The 25,050-nt window shown below is 40.3% G+C and overlaps 4 protein-coding genes across 4 annotated transcripts; 1 reads left to right on the top strand and 3 right to left on the bottom strand.

Moving 5' to 3' along the window:
• Nucleotides 1-2,676: 2,676 nt before the first annotated feature.
• Nucleotides 2,677-5,384, bottom strand: LOC115739693. The gene is made up of 3 exons (XM_030672916.1): nucleotides 5,301-5,384; nucleotides 2,893-4,911; nucleotides 2,677-2,790 (listed from the first exon to the last, which is right to left on the bottom strand). Exons 1-3 carry the CDS (start codon nucleotides 5,382-5,384, stop codon nucleotides 2,677-2,679), a joined length of 2,217 nt encoding a protein of 738 aa, XP_030528776.1.
• Nucleotides 5,385-9,417: 4,033 nt separating this feature from the next.
• LOC115739801 lies at nucleotides 9,418-10,911 on the bottom strand. The gene has a single exon (XM_030673067.2). It carries the CDS (start codon nucleotides 10,825-10,827, stop codon nucleotides 9,463-9,465), a length of 1,365 nt encoding a protein of 454 aa, XP_030528927.1. The 5' UTR covers nucleotides 10,828-10,911; the 3' UTR covers nucleotides 9,418-9,462.
• A 4,718-nt stretch (nucleotides 10,912-15,629) lies between these two features.
• Nucleotides 15,630-17,921, bottom strand: LOC115739694. The gene has a single exon (XM_030672917.1). The coding sequence runs from the start codon at nucleotides 17,919-17,921 to the stop codon at nucleotides 15,630-15,632; it is 2,292 nt and encodes a 763-aa protein (XP_030528777.1).
• Nucleotides 17,922-18,917: 996 nt separating this feature from the next.
• Nucleotides 18,918-21,434, top strand: LOC115739695. The gene has a single exon (XM_030672918.2). The coding sequence runs from the start codon at nucleotides 18,918-18,920 to the stop codon at nucleotides 21,432-21,434; it is 2,517 nt and encodes an 838-aa protein (XP_030528778.1).
• Nucleotides 21,435-25,050: the final 3,616 nt, after the last annotated feature.

The following is a 25,050-nucleotide window of genomic DNA, read 5'->3' on the forward strand; positions in this document are numbered from 1 at the left end:
GAGAGAGAGTAGAAGGAGCAAAAAACGTGGGAAGGGATTTCAGTATTCACGGAGGCCATGAGATAGGAAAATGATTTTCGGTTTTTTGAAAACGGAAATCATTTTCCTCAACTTTAGAAGGTTTTTTTCCATTGACCGAAAGATATCTTCTGTTGACTATCCATTTTCCGCCTCCCAAAAGCCGAAAATTAGGAAAATTATTTTTCAAAAAAATATTTTTCGTGAAACAAACGGAGCCTAAATAAGTTGTAAATCCCTTTAGGATTCATTTAATAGTTATATAATGTTTAAATTCAATTTTTGAATATTACTAATCCATATAACAACTCGGTTCCACCGTATATGGGTTAATAAATGGGTTTATAACTCATTTTAACGGGTCTACTACAAACTCGAAAAATTACAATTAAAAAAAAAAAGATTGCGTCCACTAGAAGTCAAAAATCATAGTAGGGACGAGAAATTTAGTCCAGCAGAAGCAACAATCCAATTGTCGATACCTTCATCTAGAGAGATCAAGATTGCAAAGAAGGAGCCCAAGTTCGAACTGTTCAATATATGCAATTGGACCTATTTTGTAATAAATGAGCCACAAATTAAATAAGTGAGCCCATTGTCCTTTAACCTGACCCCAGCCCAACCCCAAATTTCTCCTTCTTTAGCAGAGACCATCGACGTTAACGAGGGAGCTCGACACAGAGAGGGAAAGAGCGAGAACCCTGGCGCCCTCATGATCCGAACGCCACAACAAGCCAAATCAACGTCCTCTTGCTGCACCGGGTAAGAATCGAAGCCTTTATTCGTCTAAATAGAGAAAAATTTTGGATTTAAGGCACCATTTTAGATTTGTGTAGAGTCTGAATTTATGTGTCCGATAGCATGGTCGTCTGATTGTGTTTTTGCATAAGAAATGAACTTTAGGTTGTTGTGAAGCAATAGGACTTGACGAATGTTGAATTGAAGCTACGGTTTGCCCAGAATGAGATTTTGAAGTTCGGTGTGTTGCTGTATACTATGAGTTCATCAATTGATTTGTTTCTTCGAAAAAATAAAAGTAAAAGCGATGTTTAGAGCATATTTGATGCATAAAAATGGATTGAGCATTTACTAGCATTTGTCATTGGAAAAGGCATAGTAGCTTTTGAACATAGCTTGGGTTGATTTGTATGAATAATTTAGCAAACACTTCAGAAAATGTGTTGCAAAGGTACATATGTATCCATACGTTAACATGTGAACCTGGATTATAAAATGACTTTGCAGTAGTTGAAAGGATGGTATGTGAATTTTTTCGGCTAAAGGCTTTATGAAAGTAATTGTCAAAAACTATATGTATTGGTTTATGAAACGCGTTTTTATTGACAAATGGAATTGTGAAAAGTCATGTGACTTGGTTTATAAAACCAGTTTATGGGAGGATGCTAATATGAGTTGTGTGGTGCTCAAGATTGCTATGAACCCGTTTGAGGGGCTTGTGGGAATGGGGTTTGTGAGTATGAGCATACTAGTTTAGGAAATCCTTGTAGGACAAACCACCGGTATTATAAGTGGAGACCTTGCCAAGTGAGGAACCTCGATCGCCTTTTACCCATAGTTAGATTCTTGAGCACGAGATTGATTTATCAATGGGTTAGACTATTGATATTTGTTTTGAGATTGTGGTCTGAAACGAATACTTTTGCTATGAATCTATGATGTTCATTTTGGTCGTAAAGGTTTGATATGTTCCAAGTTTAGTGTAAATGAGTTATATTTTATGTATTAAATGTGCATAGTGATATTATGTTCAAGTAATATATAATTCATTTTGGTTGCAAAGGTTTGATATGTATTTTGAGTTTGGTGCAAATGAGTTCTATTTTGTCTTTCGGGTTCAGTGAGCTGTATTCCGAGTTTGGTGTAAATGATCATTAGTGATCGAGAGGGCAAGCCCCAAGTAGGAGGTTCAACGAGCTCTATGTACATATTTGATAGCTGGTCATGGCACTTGTTATAGTGGTTTTGGGCCAACATACCTTCACTCAAAAGTTTAAGCCAATGAGTTATGAACCAATTTGTATATATTAACTGTTCCATACCACATTAATTCTTCAATATGAGAGTTCTCTAACACAACACACACGTATATCCGAACGCCTCGCGCCTAAACTAGATTCTCCATCACGGACGTAGCTCCTTCTTAGCAATTACATAAACTGAATCTCACCTCCTTACCATAAGCAGCCAGTTGGACTCCTATCGAAGAAAGGATGCTTCGATCAACTTAGGGAAGGATTCTATTTTAATTTTGATTTCGGTATTTTTAATAGAACAACGACATGGTGAAATTGTTTTAATTTTGATTGCGGTCAAAGTGATTGTGATAGTGACTATAGACGACATTCAAATGGAAAAAAAAAAAACCGTCTTTAAAAAGACATCAAATTTATTCTCTTAAGTTGCTAGAAAACTATATATTTGTGACTTAGTTATAAGTGTTTAAAAAAAAACCGTCTTTAAAAAGACATCAAAGTTATAAGTGTGTTTTATTTTTGCTCGAAGCGCAGCGCAAAACCGTGTTCTCTAATGGAAGAAGAATAAACGCGAAATAAGAGGCAACAAAGCAAAGACTCTTTCTAACTCGCTCCCGCACACGCAGGGAGTGGGGAGACAGAGGGAGAGAGAGATGGTCTGCTCCTAGAATTCTGTCTGATGAACAAACATGATAAACATACACAGAATGACCAGTTTCAGTGCAGAAGATATAATGTTGCGACCACATTGCGTTTTCCTGATACTGCAATTGAGAACCTGAGGCACAATTCAGATAAAGGTACATGCTAAGAGCAAGAACTATATGCATTGCAAAGTAGATCTACGTCTTCGGAACGACCATGTCAAGCCCAGGTCTACCATTTCCGACTCACTCTCTTGCTTCAGCCAGACTCCATTCTCATCGCAGGGGAAAAATGTGAGCCTGGGACATTTTGCCTTCTCCAAGTAAATCAGCCCTGGAAATGACTTTTGCACCTCACCCCAATCCCCCTTGAGTTCTTTCAAGGACCGCAGGCGCAGTACCTGCACTGTCCATGTTATGTCCTTGCCCTGTTCCACGCAGAGACTCTGGAGATTCCCTGCAGTGATATATAGCTTCTTTTCTGGCTTCAGTTTGCCTTCTGTCAGCCAAGCATTCAGTCTGGTCCCTGGGAAACACTGGAGTTCCAATTTCTGCAGGTTTGTCTTATTTTCTCCAGGATCTGGGGAAGCTGCCATAGCAGCCGTGCCGTCCGTTGAACTTGATTTTTTACTGGGTTGTGGGACAAGTGCTGGCTGCCCTGCTGACTGGGCTGATGGTAGAGGTTGTGCCGGACTATCTTCTTGCTTTGCTCTATTTCCACATATGCATCTTCTAAAAGCCCTCTCATACCGTGAGTTTAATGAAGCCCTCTCTGGCCTAGAACTCTCACGAGTCTGTTCTCTCGACGGCATAAGTAGCCATATTATCGTCAGCTTCTCAAGAAGCTCAAAGCCCTGCAGAACCTGTACCTCTTTCTTCCTCGGGAAATCTTTCCTTGATGTATTGATGCTCAATTTTCTCAGATACTTCAATGCTGCCAAAGCTTCGAGCCCACAAGATTCTTTACTTGTTGACTGACCGATATAAAAGCCCTTGAGGACTCGGAGTTGTGAGAGCGAGGCAAGGCCTTCCGGAATGTGATCGAGCAGGTAACACTGGGAAATGTCCAAGTGAGTGAGGTTCTCGAGCGCGTCTATGTTCTTAGGGAGTGCCTCTAAATTGTGACAGGCTCTGAGGTCCAAAATCAGCAAGTTCTTGAGCTTGCATATGGAATCTGGGAGCTTGGTTATTCTTGAAATACCTTGAAGACTAACAAACTTGAGATATTTCATATTCTCCAGCGCATCCAAAACTTTAGTGGTCTCTATTTCGATATGTTGGCCAGCCGAACCCTGCCAACCACCGAGGCGTAGCACATTGAGATTTTTCAGCTTTGAGAACCAGGCCTTTGTAAAATCTGGATGAGGATCATTGACATTGAACAGGGCATGCAGTTTCTCTTGATGTTGTCCACTTGTCAATTGCGTCCGAGACGATTCATTACCCCTGACCACCAAACAAGCTCGGTGAGACCAGCTGATATCGTTTGCAGGAACTCCCATCGTATCGAAGCTGAGGAATCTACATTCCTCTGCAATTCTTACAACCACAAGGCGAACCAAAGGATCCATCTTGAAGCCAACCAGTCTTCGATTCTCGAGGTCGGGTTCAATGAATCCTTCGGCTACTATATTCCGCAAAATATTTGTAGTGTCGGAATGAGAGTTGACAAAGCCCTCTCCAATCCACCATTGCACCAGAACCCTCTTCTTCACAACAGCTTTTTCTGGAAATACAGAGAAACACAGCAAACATAACTTCGTCTTGCGTTCGAGATCGTGGAAGACCTCCAGAAATTCGTGGTAAAAATCAAGGAAAGCAGAGCTCCCCTGAATCTTCTTCTTCATGTCTTCACTTTGCTTCTCACCAACCAAATAGTATGCATCAAACGTCGTGCCCACAGTTCCACCAGCCTCACCGCCGTGGTATTCATCTTTTCCTTGTTGCACGGCATTAATATGGTGTCTCAGGTCTGTTAACATTGCCTCGAGTGAGGATACCTTGTCGCAAACTTCCTTGGTGGGAACAACATCGGCTTCACATTCAAACTTAGGTAAAATGTTCCACACGTTTTGGAGGTTACCAAGATGTTGCTCAAGAGCCTGGTGGGCACTGACATTTTGCTCCATGCCCTTCAGAATGATATGTGCACGTTCCGCGTACTTGATATCCCTTTCCAACTTCTTAAACCGATCATATAGTTCAAGCTTGTTTGGAATCGGATCAGCAGGACTAGGACTAGAGTTAGGTTGAGCCTGGTTGGTATTCCAACAGCAAAGAACTGTTAGGATTCGGCTCTCAATCACAACGAAGTAAAGTATAAAAAAAGAGAAAGGGAAATCGAGACACAAGGCTTTATCCTGATTCATTCTTAAACAAGAGCTACGTCTAATATAAAATTTCACTATAATTAGCACCTCACACATTTCATTACATCCCTCAATCACAAGAAAAAGAGCAATAGCTATTCAGGGCCCCAACTCAAATTATCAATGAAAAAATATGGGCTCAAACTATAAAAGCTCTCTAGAACTCTGTGCTTTCCTATCGAGGGGAATATGAACCATACGCCAATAAGAACACCATTAGAGTCGGTAGCACTACGGGCATTCTTGGGTTCAGATTTGGGAATGGAATTTCTTACCTTGGAAAGAAAGGATTCACGAAGCTTGTCGATTATCCTTTGCACGGGCAAGGGTGCGGCAGCAGAAGAAGATGATGATGGCATGGCTACCGGAGAGAGTGAGGAAAATTTCTGTGATATATCATGAGATTGAAAGGTGCTATAAATGCAAACCTCGCGTTGCAACTGGCGATGCAAAAGGGAAAGGAGATAAAAGAAAGGCTAATATTGACTCTTAACGGTACCAAGGACGGGGTAACAGAGTCTTCCTCAACTCTTATGCAGTCAACTTTTTTAAGCTCTCGGTGAGCTGGAAATACAGCTCACTATGACAAACCCACGTGGCATTTAATATATTTTCTTTTATAAGTTCCCTCATTTTTATTCTCTCTTGAGGTCAACTGGATCATGTCTTCCGAAAGCGTGGACGGGGTTACAAAGTCTTCCTCAACTCTTATGCAGTTTGAAAAGCTTTTCTGCATTGGGCCCTTGCCTTTACAATATGGGCACAAGCACTCCACACCTTCCGATTGTGACCCAATAAGCAATGACTTAGCGCGTTACGTGGTCATCCCAGATATGAGAAAGGACGAATGATGCCAAAAATTTAGCAACGTGGTGTGCGCATCATCACTAAAGTGATCTTTTTTTCTTCGATTTGACACTTAAGTAATAAAAAAAATCAGCATCGAAATGAGTGCCGTATACAAATACTAATAGTCCAAGTGTCCTTTTGTCCAATTTAAATGGGAAAATTTCAAAAAAGGGTCCCAAGTCCCTTCATTTTTTAAAATAAGGGCCTCAAGTGCCTTCATTATCTCAAACAAGGGCCTAAAGTGGGCATTATTTCAAATAATGGCCTGAAATAGCCATACCAGTCTCAAAAAAGGACTCGACTCATTATTGATTAGAGGCATTTTCTTGTACTTTTCTTTTTTCTATTTTTCCAAAAAATAAAATAAAATAAAGCAAGAAAGAAGCATAGGCGGGAGGGGGTTGCTCTCTCGCTTGTGGCCACCGCCCCAACACTAATGGGGCGGCGGCGATAGCCAGCGGGGTTGTCGGTGCCTCGACGAGGGCCACCAACCCCGCCGACTAGAGCGAGGACCTCATGGCCCGGGTTCGAGGGTGGGCCGTGGCCTCCACCGGACCTAGACACCTGTCGCCGACCCTCTGCGACGGTCGCCGAGGACCAACGGAGGCCGTGGCCCACCCCCAAACCCGGGCAAGGGTTGGCGACCTTGCCTAGATCTAGGGGAGGGTTGCGGCCCCTCTCTCGTCAATGGCAAGGGCTACCGGGCCCTCGCCTTTGGTTGGTAGTAACCACATGTGGGAGGGCAAGGTCTTGCCGCATGTGGCTTCCTCTTCTTTTTTTTTTTTTTTTTATACTTTTACATTTTTTTTAATTTAGTTTAACTAAAAATTAAGTTAAAATTATATTTTGACGGAAATACCCTTGATTGGCCGAAATTTTTGGCTAGCCGGTGAGGTTAGACCCTTATTTGAGACAAAGAAGGGATTGCAAGCCCTTATCCGAAATGATGACCACTTCAGGACCCTTATTTGAGAAAATGAAAGGATTTGGAGCCCTTATTTGAAATTTTCCCAATTTAAATTGTCCCCTTAACCCATTTTTCATAGTGTTTTCTCCAAACTCATTCTTTTAACTGGAATTTTCAATTCAATAATTTCTTTTTTCGATGTTGAAGTTCAAATGTTAGTAATCCTACCCTCAACTTTAAAGTATGACCATGCAAATTTGTTATATTTACAATTTTGGTCTAGTGACCTACCAACGAGAAAAGTATCAAAAAAATCATAAACTTATTATATTTGTATAAATTTAGTCATCAATTTTTCAGTTGAATCAATTTAGTCCTAAATATTTTTGCTTAGGTACCAATTTAATGCATTCAACCAATTTGATGAAAAATCATTGACATGGACGAAGGTCGTGCTACGTATGATTGGCACTGTCATGGATATTTTTAATACACACGCGCGCGCACATACACACATATTTCTTCCCCTTTTCTTTTTGCCAATGGTAGGTCACTGTCCACAAGCCATGGTTGAGGGTCGGCCTCACTTAGGTGAGGGCAAGCGTCGGTGAGGGTCCCCTCATCATATTTGACGAGGCCCTCACCCAAGCTAGGGCGGCCTCTTCTAGCGTTGCTAGAGCGAGGGCAAGGGCAAGGGCAGATATTTTGTTGTCGAACCTCACCTAGGCTACGCTCGTAGGGCCTCACCCTCACCCAGGTAAAGCTTGACGAGGCTAGATCTGACGAGGGGGGCCTCGCCGATGTAATCCAGCAAGACCGACACTCTCGTGTGGGCGACGAGGCAACATCACCTAGGTGATGCTAGCCCTCACCGACCACCGGCAAAAAGAAAAGGGGAAGAAAGAAAAAAGAAAAGAAAAAATAGAAAAATAAAGTTCGAAAATGTTTTAAAATGTCCATGTCAACACCGACCTTGCAACGTAAGACGGCTAGCAACCACATCAATAATTTTCAGCCTAAATTAGCCTAGTGAACTAAATTGGTACCAAAGTGAAAGGTAAGACTAAATTGGTCCAATTGAAAGGTTTAGTCATTTACAACTGAATTTGTATCAATGCAATAAGTTTAAAACTTTTCTTATATTTTTTTTCCATACCTAAAAGTGAGTACCAAGAAATAAAAAGGGAAAAAGATAAATCTGGATGCACCTTTATCCACCAGAAATTTCAGTGCTCCCACTATTTTATAGCTGCTGATCCGTGCAAGCACATGCTAGTTATGGGGCGGCTAATAAATGCATTTTTAAAAAATCAATTTGGAAGATTAGTACTTGTTTAGAGAAATAGGAGAAGCTGACAATTTTGAATAGCAACCTTATGCATGCTTAATTTTTACCATAAGATTCTAGATGAGGTGCTTCGGTCTGTCTAACTGTCGGTTAACTTTACACATAATGGGGTTAATTAATGAAGCGAAAAAACAAAACATAATTAGCTGCTACTTGCTAGCATTACTAAAGTCATAAAAATAATGTAATGGTTTTGGAATATGTGCAGCAAAAGTCCTGTGTTTACATTTTAGAAAGACCTCCTGTCGTTATTAGTCTTTGTTTTGCTCAAGTCGAAGTCGCCTCTCGAGTCTTCCAAAGTTTTGTCTTAGAAAATAAGGAAAGTGACATTAATAGTCCCTGAAATTGGGCCCAATATGCAATATTATTCCTGAATTTTTAACTTATTTCATGTGATCCCTAAACTTTAGACCAATGTGCAATATGACTCTTGAATTTTTAATTCGTTCGATGTGGTTTTTGAATTTTTAGTACATGTTCAGTTTAGTCCCTCAACTATATGAGAATGTCCCATATTTTCCCTGAATTTGAATTAACGAAATGATAATATTGGACATTTTCGGATGGTTCGGGGACTCTATTGAACATTTACTAAAAGTTCAAGGACTATATCGGACAAATTAAAAGTTCAAAATAACATTGCACATTGGTTCAAAGATCATAAATTATTTGTGTAATTATCCCTAGTAAATACAATGAGGTGATTTGTAAATGAATGTTCGAACGGAAGGATCACATTCATGCACCAGTTTAGGAGCCATTGTATCTCTAGGAAGCTATCCGCATGATCAGTAGGTAATTTTCCATGGGGAAAGTAGTTACGAATGAAGTCATCATATCTAGAGGTAAGCCAGGGCTTTGCGCAGACAATATGGCTCTCTCATGTGTTTAACATCGACCTTGCAATCTTCCATGTCAAAGAACTATAGGTTCTCTTAATATGATTGATGAGAACGCAGAGTAAAAACTCACTCTAGTCATGCCAAATTCTTGAAAGAGTAGAACCACAATAATTTTTAACTACTTATTGTTTGTTTTTTGTGGCCCAAGATAGACGGTTAGTCTTATAGTCATCCAAAGACTAATACATAATCAATTCTACCGTGACGTGTTATGCATGTTTACAAGATTAGGCATGCTGGATACAAAGCTATCAGCTATTGTTTCTTGCATAGCTACCGAATGAACCAGGCATGAAGAAAGATCCGGGTTCCAAAAATCAAATACCAGTTTCTGGAAACACAGATTTATTCAAAATCAAAAGACAAGTCTTTCTCATGATACTAAATCAAACAGATGTGCGAATGAACAACCTTAGAAAGCCACACCATTCTTATTGCGGATTCGCACCTTTTGCAGATTCCTCTTGAAGTTGTTTGTTGACAATCTGACCCATCACCTTGGCAGCTAATGGAATGCCGGCACATTTCCGGCAGACCTCCGCTTTCAATTGCCCCTCATTTGGGAAATCGAATTGACTGAGACCTTCCTGAGCTGAACCTCGAAATACTGACCAGCAAACTTCATCGTATGAAGCTGGCATCATCCTATGCAGATTCTCCTCGCCAACCATTCTCATAGCCAGTTCCTCGTTCCTGCTCGTGACGATGACCGCGCCTCCGTATCCTTTTGGGAATCCATAGGCAAGGCGGTCGCCCCAGTTTTTGCCGGGGACCAAGCAGGAACCCAGATCATAGTACCACTTTTCGTTCCCGCGGACACTATCCAAAATAATCAGGTACTTCTTCCCCCAAAGTTGCTGATGAAGCAAACTGACCATTCCATTCAGATCAGGAGCAGAAGATGGAGATTCAAGGGTTTCCTCTTCAACACCTAGATTTCTTAGAATACTCTTCATTACTGCCTCCTTTTGGTTTTTATCCTCATCAGGCAGCCTCGGCATGTCCACCCAAATTCTAGGACAATACTTCAGATCTTTGCTAGACGGCAGCATCTTCTGAGTCGAATCTTCCTTGTCCTGTTTCTGGGTTCCTTCTTCCTCGTTGGGTTTGTTCACTTTTTCTTCCTTGTTCAGTTTCTGCGTCGATTCTTCCTTGTTCAGCTTCTGGGTCTCTTCCCCCTTGTGCGGTTTCTTGGTCTTTTCTTCCTTGTGCGGTTTCTGCACCATTTTTGCCGTGTCTGGATTTCGGGTCTCTTTCTTTGCTTGCTTCTTGAAAAACTGTCGGCATAGTGCCGTTTTACCAATCCCGCCACTCCCCACCACAGCAATCGCCCTGAATTGCTCAGCACTTTCTTTCTGGACTAAAGATTCCAGCAACGAAATTTCGTTCTCGTACTCTTTGAAATCCTGCTTATCTCGTTGGGACTGATCCGGAACGTGAAGGAAGCTGTTTTTGCCATCGGACGAGCTTCCTTCGGTGTCACCCTGGGGAATGCTATTACTCCCACCTGTGTTCTCCAATTCGTCCTTGATACTTTTGAGTTTATTCCCAATCAGAATATTGGCATAGATCTGATTCTTGGATACCGTCTGGCACTCGGTCAGGACATTGTTGAGGGAGTAAAGTTTGTCCCTGATTAATTTATCATCCGCTGTGGACGATTTCAGTTTCCCGTCGATCAGAGTCTCCAACTCTCCAAGGCGACCCGAGTAGGCGATCTTGGAGCCCTTCCCCACTTTACGCTCCAGCCCCTTGCTCAACTTCTCCAGTAAAAATTTCTCCATCTCCTGAGCCATGTCAACTCCTTAAAATGCTTCCCAAAAGATCTTCTTGACAAAGTAAACTCTTGGTCGGACAATTGCAGGTAAACTTCTGTCAGACAAACGAAGGTTTCTTGCTCTGTTTCTGCGGATTTCTGCACAGAAGAGAGAGACCAAAGCTCACTCAACAAGACTTTTCGAGAAAAGTTGGATTTTGCACATGGAAAGCTTCCTTTTCTGAGATTTTCAATGTCCTTAACAGGAGGCGTGCCATAATGTACTCACATCACAATCAAAACGACACCATATTTTTGTATGTCTTCTGCCAGATTGGAAAAGGTGCATGAGCATGTGCATCTGCATATGTGTATAATTATAATTCTGCAAGATAAACACATTAGATTTTTGTTTCATTGATCAAAATATTAGTCTTTTTGTTTTTTTTTTTGGCTAAAAAAATGTTGGCTTTTTTTTTGTTTAAAAGGTAAAAATTTTGAAATGACTCATGGGTTGACTTTGACTTGGGCAGCACCATTCTCAAGGTTATTAACACTATTCATTGCAGTATAGCGAAACCTAAATTGATAGGAAGTCCTTGTCATGCTGGCCACTGACAACGTCTTGTCTTCTTCTGCAATTGAAAATTCCATTGGAATCATAAGAAAAATGTGTTAAACTGCACAATTAACTTTTTAGATTTACAGGAGCGCATGAGCCAAAGTCTAATTTAGAGAGAGGAACTTGGGAGAAAGTAGTTGAGCCAAAATCCAATTTATAGGGAGAAATTTAGGAGAAAGTAGTTATACTTATTAGCATTTTGGCGTGCGTTTAGTTGCAGTAATGACTATTACATTACAAATTTATTACAAATTGACTGCCCATTACACCGTTTCCCTGTTTTTCTCTTTTTCTTTTTTTGTTAGTTACACTACCAATAGTAGATTATTAATGTATATTATCAATAATTTTATTCATATTACTCATTACAATTATTTTGACAAACCACATATGATATGATTAATAAATAAATTATTACATGAAAAATAAAAAAATTAATGAACTAGTAGTCATATTATCTTGCAAATACATAGTTATACACCATATTAAAAAATATCATAATCATCATAATACTATATGGTCACTATTAGGTATTATCTAAATTTTAATATATATATTGTGTTATTCATGATATAATTTGTATCCTAATTGGTGATTATATTAGTCAATGCTAAAAATATTATGTATTATCTTTCCGATTCTACTATTAATTTTGTGCTAAATTACATATATTCTAAAATTTATGAGTAATTTAATATCAATCTTAAATTAATCATTAAAAAAGATGTAAAAATTGTATATATTAAACTGTAGCCTCTCGATAATTTATATGGGGTATCACACTCATAACTAGCTACAAAAATGATTATTATAGTGTGATATTTTTATAACATAATCACACGTTCTTAACTTGATACATATCAGTTCTATATTTATTTGATAAATTAATAAAAACCAGCCGAACTTGCCAATAAAAAACACATTGAACTTCATGGATGAAAAGAATATTATCGTATCCAAGAAATTTCATGTAACGGGACAATTATTTTGCAATCACATTAAACAAAAAAAATATTGATTAAACACATTGAGGAATCATTAATTTACCATGTATCTTATGTAAAATTACGAAAACAAGACGCTGAAATAGAAAAAAAAAATTTCATAGCACAAAATTTTATTTTGGACTAATTTTTCCACCACTGATTTCATATTGTTCTTAGAGATTGCAATATATATATATTGCGATAGTAACTATAGACGGCATTTCACATGAAGTAAAACTTTTTATCTGTAAAAAGTACTGGCCTTGTTAATCTAACTTTCTAAACAAATATAATAATGTAATTATTCTAACTGTAATCTGTTCTTGCTCGAAGCATGAGGCGGTTTTTAGTGTTTATGACAAGTAGGGGTGTGCAACCGGACCGGGTTTACCGGGAACCCGGATCGGCCCACTCGAAAAATAAGGTCGGGAATCGGTTCCTGCTCAAATCGGTCGGGGAATCGGTTCCAATTTTTGGGAACCGGTTGAAATCAGTCCGGTTTCCGGTTCTAGGTGTAAACTCATCCGGACCGATTTTAGAATCGGTTTTTAGTTACTTTTTTAAAATTAAAATAAAAAAGAAAACCTAGTGTTCAGTCCAACATCGTTTGCCCTTTGGTTGCCTCACGACCCTCACCTCCTCTCAATCCTATGTTTATTCCCATCTCGTCGTATTATTTATTATTATATTTTAGATTGTTGCTTTTGGTGGATTGTAATTTTTATTATTTATTTCATCGATTCTTATATTATTTTGATTAAAAAAAAATAGGTTCTCGGATGGACCCTAGAACCGGACCGAAAAATAGGATCGGTTCCAAAAACAGGTTCCAAGATAAATAGGATCAATTCTCGATTCTAAAAATTAAAAATCAATTATAACAGGATCAGTTTTAAGGTTTAGATTTAGATCCGGCTCACCCGACCATGCTCACCTCTAATGACAAGCACCAGAAACTAAAGACTGTTCTTTAGTTGAAGGCGTATAATCCAAAACATGGACAGGCGAGGCGTTGGCTTTTGTATGATCGCAACTTGAACTTAAAACAAAAACAGTAGTGAGAAACACGAGAAAATATTCAGTGGCTTGGAACCACATGTCATCAGCCTATGTGGTGTGACAAGCCTACTAAACTCCATTTAAAGGGCGACACGTGTCCTTGGACATGAAATAAAAAATTAGAATCGAAACTCTCTTTTCTCTCTCCAGTAGGCTGAAAAAGACTGAGCACATGCAACAATAAATGCTGTCATTGATTGTCTTCTTCTCACTCTCTCTCTCTCAATGCTCTCTTTTCTCCATGGGTGGGCCGTGAGCCTACCCCAGTCAAAAGTGTTAAATTGTTGTCCCACGACGCTTGATAATGAATTTTATATATTCTTTATATTTACATAACTTTCTTTTATTTATTATCTTAAGTTTTTTAGTTAAATTTTCTAACATGGTATCATAGCGAGTGTTGTCATTTTGTGAATGTGTATCTAACTCTCATTAATCAAATTTCACGTGCTCTTTTTATTCAACATCGTACCTAATTATAGTTTATCGTGAAAAAAAAAACAGCTCTCCATTTTCTAAAATGCTCGAATGTGCTATTTATTCATATTTAATATAACAAGTAACTTATTTGCATGACAAGCCACGCAAAAAAAAAAACAAACAAACAAACAAATAAATTCTGCATTCAAATAAATGAGACTTGTGGTCATGAAAACAGTCCGACAGATACTACTGACCCCTTCTTGATTAGGTATATATATAATAATAACAACTTGAACAAATAATGAATGCAAGCATTACCGGATACAACAAATTAGGGTACATTTTCTTTAATAAATTCCCAACTTGCACTATCTAAATTAATGTTTTTCTAATGCATATTGTCAATTTTTTTTTGGGGGGAAGGGGGGGAGGGGGGGAGGCGGCTGCAATGCATCTTTAAGATCGCATAAAGAGGTGGACTATATGAGGTGCCCGAAAGTTAGACCCTGACACTGAACTAACCTGCTATTTTCAAAACAGATAATAAATGTTTTGATCTGTGATTAAAGCCTCGAAAAAACAAACCCCTTAAGATCGAAAAAAACTCGAGGCATCCACTTGCAAAGTGAGAGTTTATTCAAATGTGAAAATGAATATCACATTTAAATGACGAATCGAATTAGGTAACAAAGTAGCGTAATCATATGAGCGATTGAGGGCTATGATCAAACAAAGAACTGAGCCGATAAAACAAACAAATTTTGGTGATACTTTGTACGGTATCACCACCGATAATCGTATTGGAAGTTAGAAGATAAAAGATAACAATTTGATCTAAATGGAAGTTGAACAAAAACAAATTGGAAAAAAATCTCCACAAGATCAGCCCATGGATGCTTTGCTTGATGTGCTATCTCCGCACCGTTTCGCAGAAGATTTTACGTTATAATTACTGATTATGATTATTTTGATTTGTAACTCGATACTTCCCTTCAAAATAGTTAATGGGGAGATCGAATTTGGTTCATAAACTGACAATGGTTTTGATGAAAATATCAACAACTTGTGACGAAGAAAATACATAGCGAGGGACAATGGAGCCATGAACAACCTTTTCTCGAACAAAATAATAATCAATATCAATATGCTTTTTCCAAGCATGAAAAGCCGGATTAACTGTGATTTGCAATGCCGACATGTTGTATGAGAGAAGTAATGAAGCTGGAGGTTTGTAGGTTCCAATGTCACGCGGTATGTATGAAATCCAAGTGAATTTAGCTGCCGTTGAAGCAAGAGCCTGTACTCAGCTTCAGTTATGGAGTTGACCAGATTGAGTTGTTTCTTGGCACACCATGAAAGGCAACATGAGCCGAGAAAATTACAATAACCAGAGATAGATAGAACGTCGGGCAAATTTGCATCCAGTTCAGTCTGCATCAGCAAAGGCCAATAAGTGGAGAGAACTATGAGACAAAAGGCGAAAGGCCAAGGTGTAAACTACCACGAACATGTCTTAGAATACGTTTTACTATATGATACTGAGCAACAGTCGAGACATGCACATATTGGCAAACGATGTTGGCAGCAAGCAAACGAGAGATCCGGACGTGTGAGGGTAAGGTACTGAAGAGCAATTACAGTGATTCCAAAATGAGACAAATTAGATAAACGTACACAGAATGACCAGCATTTTTTGTGCAACATTGACAACCAAGTCACAACGCAGGTAAAGATACACACTAGGAGTAAGAACTACGTGCATTTTAATGGAGTCCTACGTCTTCTGAACGACCATGTCAAGCCCAGGTCCGCCATTTCCGACTCGCTCTCTTGCTTCAGCCAGACTCCATTCTCATCGCAGGGGAAAAATGAGAGCCTGGGACATTTTGCCTTCTCCAGGTAAACCAGCCCTGGGAATAACTTTTGCACCTCGCCCCAATCCCCCTTGAGATCTCTCAAGAACCGCAGGCGCAGCACCTGCACTGTCCATGTTATGTCCTTGCCCGGTTCCGCACGGAGGCTCTGGAGCTTTCCTCCGCTGATATATAGCTTCTTTTCCGGCTTCAGTTTGCCTTCCGTCAGCCAACCAGGTGGGGTGGTCTCTGGGAAACACTGGAGTTCCAATTTCTGCAGGTTTGTCTTATTTTCTCCAGGATCTGGGGAAGCTCCCGTAGCAGCCGTGCCGTCCATTGAAGTTGATTTTTTACTGGGTTGTGGGACAAGCGCTGGCTGCCCTGCTGACTGAGGTGATGTCGGATGTTGTGCCGAACTATCTTCTTGCTTTGCACAATTTCCATCTATGAATGTCCTCTTAACAGCCCTTTCATACCGCGAGTTCAGTGAAGCCCTCTCTGGCCTAGAACTCTTGCCACTTTGTGTTTTTGATGGTTTCCCTCGCCATGTTATTTTCAGCTTCTCGAGATGCTCAAGACTCCGCAGAACTTTTACCTCTTCCGGCCTAGGGAAGTCTTCCCTGGCTGTATTGATGCTCAATTTTCTCAGCTCCTTCAATTTTCCCAAAGCTTCGAGGCCACAAGATTTTTTACTTGTTGACTGACCGATGAGAAAGCCCTTGAGGACTTGGAGTTGGGTGAGCGAGGCAAGGACTTCCGGAATGTGATCGAGCAGGTAACACTCAGAGACGTCGAAGTGGGTGAGGTTCTTGAGCGCGTCTATGTTCTTAGGGAGCGCCTCCAAATTGTGACAGGCTCTGAGATCCAAAACCAGCAAGTTCTTGAGCTTGCATATGGAATCTGGGAGCTTGGTTATTCTTGAAGTACCTTGAAGACTTAAAAACCTGAGATATTCCATATTCTCCAGGGCATCCAAGAATTCGGTGTCCTCTATTTCGACATGTTGACCAGCCGAACCCTGCCAACCACCGAGGCATAGCACATTGAGATTTTTCAGCTTTGAGAACCACTCCTCTTTAAAATCTGGATAAGGATCATTGACATTGAACAGGGTATGCAGTTTCGCTTGATGCACTCCCCTTGTCAGTCGAGCCCGAGACGATTCTTTTCCCCTGACCACCAAACAAGCCCGGTGAGACCAGCTGATGTCGTCTGCAGGAACTCCCAAGGGATCGAAGCTGAGGAATCTACATTCCTCCGCAATTCTTACTACAACAAGGCGAACCAAAGGATCCATCTTGAAGCCAGCCAGTCTTCGATTCTCGAGGTCGGGTTCAATGAATCCTTTGGCTACTATATTCCACAGAATACTCGTAGCATCGGAACGGTCGTCGACGAAGCCCTCGCCAATCCACCATTGCACCAGAATCCTCTTCTTCACAACAGCTTTTTCTGGAAATACAGAAAAACACAGCAAACATAACTTCGTCTTGGGTTCGAGATAATTGAAGACCTCCAGAAAATCTTCATAAAAATCAAGGAAAGCAGAGCTCCCCTGAATCTTCTTCTTCATGTCTTCACTTTGCTTCTCACCAACCAAATAGTATGCATCAAACGTTGTGCCCACAGTTCCACCACCGTCGCCGCCGTGGTATTCATCTTTTTTCTTTCGCAGAGCATTTTTAATCTGATGTCTCAGGTCTCTCAACATTTCCTCGAGTAAGGATACCTTGTCGTAAACTTCCTTGGTGGGAATATCATCTTCCCATTTATACTTAGGAAAACTGTTCCAATTCTTTCGGAGGTTACCGAAATGTTGCTCAGGAGTCTGGTAGGCACTGAAATTTTGCTCCAAGTCCTTCAGCTTGGTATGTGCACTTTTTTGCTCCAAGTCCTTCAGCTTGGTATATGCACATTCTGCGTACTTGATATCTCTTTCTAACTTCTTAAACCGATCATATAGTTCAAGCTTGTTTGGAATCGGATCAGCAGGAACAGGAGTAGAGTTAGGTTGAGCCTGGTTGGCACTCCAACAGCAAAGAACACCATTGGAGTCGGTAGCACTATGGGTATTTTTGGGTACAGATTTAGGAAAGGAATTTTTCCCCTTGGAAAGAAAGGATTCAGAAAGTTTATCGATTATCCCCTTAACGGGCAAGGGAGCATCAGCAGAATGTGATGATGATGGCATGGCTATCTGAGAGAGCAAGGAAAGTTTCTGTGATAGATCATAAGATGGAAAGGGGATATAAATGCAAACCTCGTGTTGCAACTGGCAATGCAAAAGGAAAAGAAGATAAAAATAGGCTAATATTGACTCTTACTGGTACTGAGGAAGGAAGTAGCTTATGCATGAAAGGTGCTGTAATGAAAAACTGACGTGTAGGCTACTTATACTGCTCAATGTGTGCCAGTATCGATCACACCTTCCCAGGGAGAGATGGTTTCAGGAATTCAACCTTCTTAAGTTCTAGGTGACCTGGAAATACAGCACACGATGACAAACCCATGTGGATTTTTATTTATTTTATTTCCCTCCTTTCCGTTTTCTCTTTAGGTCAACTGCTTCTTGCCTTCTGGTCAGGGTTACAAAGTCTTCCTCAACTCTTAAATTGTTTAAAAAGCTTCCTGCATTGGGTCCTTGCCTTTATAATATGAGCATGAGCACCCACACCTACCAACTATGACCCAATAAACAATGACTTGCGCATTTGCCAGTCATCGGACTATGAGAAAGGACGAATGATGCCAAGGATTTAGTAGTTTAGCTTTCAGCGCGAAGGCGGCCATATGTTTGTTTGTACATATGAAGAGCATGTGCTGGATCTCTGATTCACATTGCCCTTCCTCAGTGGAGCCTGTTGAACTATGAAAAAGCCTGTAGATTAGTCCTTCATCCCCTGTTCAACTTATTAGCGGTATGGGAAGGCTTGCTTTGGTTACAAGAAAGTTAGGTAAGTGAGTGTTTATTTGTTATGTTAGCTTCAGTTCAAAAATAGAATTTCAGTGTTTGCTCTCATCGACCATATTTATATTATAGACAATCCAGGCATTCAGACAGGATGAACTAGATCTCTCCCATATTACTCAGACCACTGGATGGCCTTCTTCTGCCTCTAAGCTTTGGCAAAACCTAATCCTAACATCCTGTGACTGGAAGTTGACAAAAAAGAGAGAGAGAGAAGATATGACAGCCGGTTCGATCCTAGAGAGCTTGAAGACGGTATGGGAGACGTGGAACATCCGTTGCCTGGTCATTTTAAGCCTCTCATTGCAGGCATTCCTCATTCTTGTTGCACCTTTCAGGAAGAGAAGCGCTAACGCGTGTCTCATTTTCCTTGTCTGGTCGGCTTATTTGCTCGCCGATTGGGCAGCTGCATTTGCTGTCGGACATATTTCCAGCAGGCAAAGTGATGACAAGTCCGGTGGAGCTGCCAATGAAAATCTCGTAGCATTCTGGGCTCCATTTCTTCTGGTACATCTCGGAGGACCGGACACAATCACTGCCTTCGCTTTGGAAGATAATGCCCTCTGGCTCCGGCACATGCTTAACCTCGTCTTTCAAGTTTCAGCTGCCATTTATGTCTTCTATCAAACACTCCCCAAAAACAAGCTACTGATCCCGACAGTTCTGATGTTTGTTGCTGGAGTGGTGAAGTATGGAGAGAGGACACGAGCGCTGTATCTTGCCAGCTTGAAACGTTTCAAGAAGTCCATGCTCCAAAAGCCTGACCCAGGTCCTAACTATGCGAAGCTCATGGATGAATATTCTTCCTTGAAGGAAGCCATGCTTCCAGCTCACATAGAGATCATTCCGGAACCCAACAAAGAATCAAAAATGGCGATTTACGAGGCTGAAGATGGCAAACTTGATGAGGCTAGCGTGGTGAAGCACGGTTACCACTTCTTCGACATCTTCAAGGGTCTAATCGTCGACCTCATCTTCACCTTCCATGAGCGGCGAATGAGCCGGGAATTTTTCCACAAAAGAACCGCTGAAGATGCATTCAAGGTGATACAAGTCGAACTTAACTTCATCTACGAGGTCCTCTACACGAAGGTGGTGGTGGTACATTCTAAGTTGGGCTATTTCTTCCGCTTCTTAGCCTCAGGTATTGTCATAGGAGCTCTTGTTCTGTTCACCCGCTTAAAGAAGAATGGATTCCACAGATTCGATGTTTGGGTGACCTATGGTTTGCTATATGGAGCCATTGGCCTTGATGCAATTGCTCTGTTCATGCTCCTATTCTCTGATTGGACTGTCGCTACCATCAAAAACTCTGTCATCCTTAATAAGCTCTTTGGTAAGAACTACGTTGCCTTCATCACTCGCATGAACAAACCAACCTTTACGAAGTGTCAGACACAGCCTGAGTATGAGGTGTTGGATACACCTGTATTGTTTCGTCGGTGGTCTGAAACCATCTACTCTTACAACCTTCTATCTGTTTGTCTTGATGAGCATCCGAAAAAAATCCAGAAGTCAAAGGGTTGCTGTGGCGATAATTGTGGAAAGATCTTTGGCATCTTGCTAGATATACTCGGGAAAATAGTGTTTTATCTCGGTCTACCTTTTTGGGCAATCCTCAGATTAATTGCATCATTCATCAGGGCCATCTCCCATGGTTTGCAGAAGATCTTTGATTGTTTCTCAAATAAATTGGGTCTGACTGAAGTTCTTAATGGAAACGCCATTCTACACTATGTTTTCGATGGCCAATGCAGTAAGATCATTGGTAAACTCTGCATCTTTCCCTTGTATATCCTTGGTTTGGAGATATCTTGCCTCAACTGGATTGTTCGGGCACTGGATAATGATTTTTATTTAGTAGATACCGCCCATAGATTTTCCCGTGCCTTGATACTGACCTTCAATTTAGCTGCTGAAAGTGTTGGTCTAGACGAAGTTCTCGATTCGTTGAAATATGTGTCGAGGAACCCCTTTCCTAAGAAGTTGTGGGAGTTCATATTTGATGAGCTCCAAGTTAAGTCAATGTTTGCAGAGGACACGGAAATGGCGAAGGAGATATACGAGGCTAGAGGCCAGTGGGTTCTCCAGGATAGCGAGTGGAAAAAAGATTGCAAGGAGATAATGAAATATGTTGAAGGCGTTGAGTACGATCGGAGCATTCTTTTATGGCACGTTGCTACAGAACTCTGCTACAACACAGAAAATGGCACGGAAGATTTGAATAGGGAGTTCAGCAAGATCCTGTCGGAATACATGTTGTACCTTCTGATCAAGCAACCCACAATGATGTCCAATGTGGCCGGCATCGGCGAGATAAGATTCCGGGACACATGCGCCGAGGCAAAGAAGTTCTTCGAGAGGAGGGGAATCGAGAAAGAAAACAAACTGAATGACGCCTGCGAGAAAATCCTCAACGTGATGACGAAGGCCAAGGGCGCCGAGCCGATCCACGTGAAGGGAGATAGGAGCAAATCGGTCTTGTTTGACGGATGCATCTTGGCCAAAGAGTTGAGAGAGCGAGGGCAAGAAAAGTGGAAGATCATGTGTAGAGTATGGGCGGAGTTGTTGTCCTATGCAGCAAGTCATTGCAGAGCAGAGACACATGCCCAAGTACTTAGTAAAGGAGGCGAGCTTGTGACTTTCGTTTGGCTCTTGATGGCTCATTTAGGCATTGGACAGCAGTTCCAAATCAATGAAGGCCATGCTAGAGCAAAGCTTAGTGTGGGTGGTTAGATTGTACCAGCCTATGACATTCATCTGTATCCTTGTTCCATTCTGTTTCGTCGGAATAGTTGGTGTCAATTAGGTGGTCTGTGGACTTTCTTTTCATATTGTTCGATTGTATTCCTACTGTGATGTGTTTGATAATTCACAGTTTGTATTGGGGTGATTCACGGTGGAGTTGGATCCTGAAATACTTTGGTTTGGATGAGAAATGTCGCTCCTTTCTTTTGAAAATGCTCTGCCTTATCTAAGCTTTACCAGGCCACTTATGTCCTGCATATGAACTTCAACAGAAATAATATGTTCAATGAAAATTACCAGTTGTCTACTAGGCGATGCTTCTGGATTTCAATGTTGGGCACATGCACATGCGTTATCGGACCTTACCACAAACACCTTGCACCGCAGAATTTGGTGAAACATGGTATTGCATACCAAACCCGTGACTGGTGCCGTATGATAAAGCACAATGGGGGCTTGGCACCTATGTTTCAAGCGGGGTCATTGCAAATGGTGTCGGAACATGAATCCTCGTGACGTGAGGATTGAGCAGCAAGTGCAGTGTGTTGGTCTTGATAGAGCTGCAGATCGAGTTAGTGAATTTTTATTTATTTTTTCCTTTGTGATAGGTAAATTTTCTGATGTATTGCTCCAAACCCAAAAGATGTGGAAGGCTACTTCCACTGCAGGCTTAATCTCAGCTTTAACTGCACAATTTTACATCTATGAATGTACAGTACAACCCACTTACCCATGTTGCTCACACCAAATACCAGGTGAAAAAATTGCAGTAGGAACGAGATATTTAGTCCAGCAGAAGCAGCAAACTCACTTATTGCAACAACAATCAGTCCTTTCTAAACCAAATTTTCCATTTGGCAACATGTGTGACATCGCTGGATTAACTCACTTGAGACATATTTTTCTGTACAGACGGACTTTTCCTTGAGGTCATCCATCCTGGTAGTGTTGTTGTTGGAAAAATAATGGAATGTAGTAACAATGTGGTCGGACTTTGAGGCGTGTAATCACTCTCTTTTAGGATCAATTTGCCCCACGAAGTTGCTATAGGTTTCTGGCAAATTCCCTTCAGGATACAACAAAGTCGCGATGAGATTCTTGGATAGCAATTCCAGTAATTCTCCAAAACTCTCTACGAAACAATGAAGATTGGCTGTCTCTCTTTTGAAGGAAAACGAAAGAAATAAAAGTTGTCTCAGAAATTGAACAAAATTGTCCTATATATAATACTAATGGAACACACCTCTTGGTGTCCAAACCGCCTATGTACGAACGCACCTTTTCATGTCCGAAACATCGCACCAATTCATGTCCGAAACATTACCATTTGGACATGACTGTTTGTGAGTGATAACAATCATTCGAACACAACCGTTCGTAAGAGACAACCGCCATTCGGACGCAACTGTTCATGTCCGAACAGTCATGATTAATAATAAATAATATAAAAATAAAATAAATTGATTTCGAAAAAGAAAATAATAATTAAGGTTTATTTCCGTCCGCGGCGCGCAAGCGTGCAAAGTGCTAAGTGCGTCTAATAATCGCGTCAAAATCGCGCAATCACACGCGCACCCGCACGCGGGTATAGTGGGGTCTAGCCCACTTGCCCATTTCTTTATTCTGAAAGACTATTGTGGCCTTCTAACTAATAAAGAGACTTGCACCCTTCTTTCTATCCTATGTGGGATTGAAAAGGCAGCTTTTTGTTTTAACAAACAAACTTCAACAATCCCCCACTTTGTTTGTAAAACAAATAATAATTTTTTTTTTTTAAATAATATGTATTTTTAAAAGTGATACAGCCAAAATTTCATGAGATCGGTATACATACATGAAGGTCTCTTTCGAGTTAAACCTTCATTTAGTGCAAGTATCTCAAAGTTCTATCAAAGTCACAAGTAGCTGCTGGCGTTAAACTTGTTACTTTTAGTAATATTACCGGAAATACTGCACATATATTAACCTCTTGTTTCAACGAGAAGTTTATAATATACTTAGCATCGTTATGGCCTTGTGCTTGTACCTTTTCATGAGCTCTCTAGAAAGCAACCATAACTTTCGTAAGAAGCGGCACCACTTCTAAGCTCATATAGGTGAAGTATCAATCACGTGTTTCTGTTACTAATGAACACGATACATTAATGTATTATACTTCATTAAGAATATAATTCAGCCTCTAAAACGTAATGGACAATACTGATTTCTCATGTCGGGGCTTATATCGGTATTATACAATCACTTTCGGTAACTTGTTTTTACCCATTAAACCATATTACTAGTGATGTGCTAGTATTTGGTCGGGTTACCATTATCGATGATTTAATTAAATGGTTTCAACCCCATTTCTTTTGAGCTCATTATTACTACCTCTCTTGGTAGTGCCTTCGTGAAAGGGTCAGCCAAATTCTTGCTTGACCTTACATAGACAATTGTTATGGTACCATCTTTAATCAATTGTCTTACATACTCATGTCTTAGACTAATATGCCTAGACTTACCATTATAGGTGCTACTATATGCTCTTGCCAAAGTAGCTTGACTATCACAATGGATAGAAATAGGAGGCATTGGACTAAGCCACAATTTGATATCTAACAACAAATTTCTAATCCATTCAGCCTCTTTCCCAATTCCTGCTAAAGCTATAAATTCTGATTCCATCGTTGAATGAGATATACAAGTCTGTTTCTTGCTTGCCCAAGATATAGCACATCCTCCTAATGTGAAAATCCATCCAGAGGTAGAATGTTTATCTCCTACGCTTGTAATCCAACTAGCATCGGTGTATCCTTCTAGTACAGCCGGATAATTATTATAGAACAATCCCAAATTTTTGGTTCTCTTAAGATAGCCAAAAATTCTTGTAACAACATTCCAATGTTCTATACTTGGATTACTAGTGTATCTACTCAATTTACACACAGAAAATGCGATGTCGGGTCTAGTACAATGCATCGCATACATTAAAGATCCTATAGCACTCGCATATTCAAGTTGTGCTACTGCCCTACCGGAATTATAATTTAACTTCACATTGGGATCAAATGGAGTACTCGCCACTTTGTAACCAAGATGCTGAAATTTATTTAACATTTTTTCAATGTAATCTCCTTGACTCAACGAGTAACCCCCACTATGCTTTTTTACTTTGATACCCAATATAGTATCTACTTCACCCAAATCTTTCATTTTAAAGTTCGAAGTTAGATACTTTTTAGTCTCATTTACTCCAGTCATATTGGTTCCAAAAATAAGCATATCATCAACGTATAAGCAAACCAAGACTCCATAGTCTTTAGTGAACTTAGAGTAAATACACTTATCAGCACTATTATGTTTGAAACCATTAGACAATATGACTGAATCAAATTTCTCATGCCACTGCTTTGGAGCTTGCTTAAGTCCATAAAGAGATTTAATCAACTTACACACTTTCTTTTCGTTCCCAGGAAGTATAAAACCTTCTGGTTGTTCCATGTAAATTTCTTCATTTAAATCTCCATTTAAGAAAGCAGTTTTGACATCCATTTGATGAACACAAAGATCATAAATGGATGCAAGAGCAAAAAGAATCCGAATAGATGTTATACGTGCTACGGGG

This window comes from Rhodamnia argentea, chromosome 9 (genome assembly GCF_020921035.1).
Source record: "Rhodamnia argentea isolate NSW1041297 chromosome 9, ASM2092103v1, whole genome shotgun sequence".
Classification (NCBI taxonomy): Eukaryota; Viridiplantae; Streptophyta; class Magnoliopsida; order Myrtales; family Myrtaceae; genus Rhodamnia; species Rhodamnia argentea.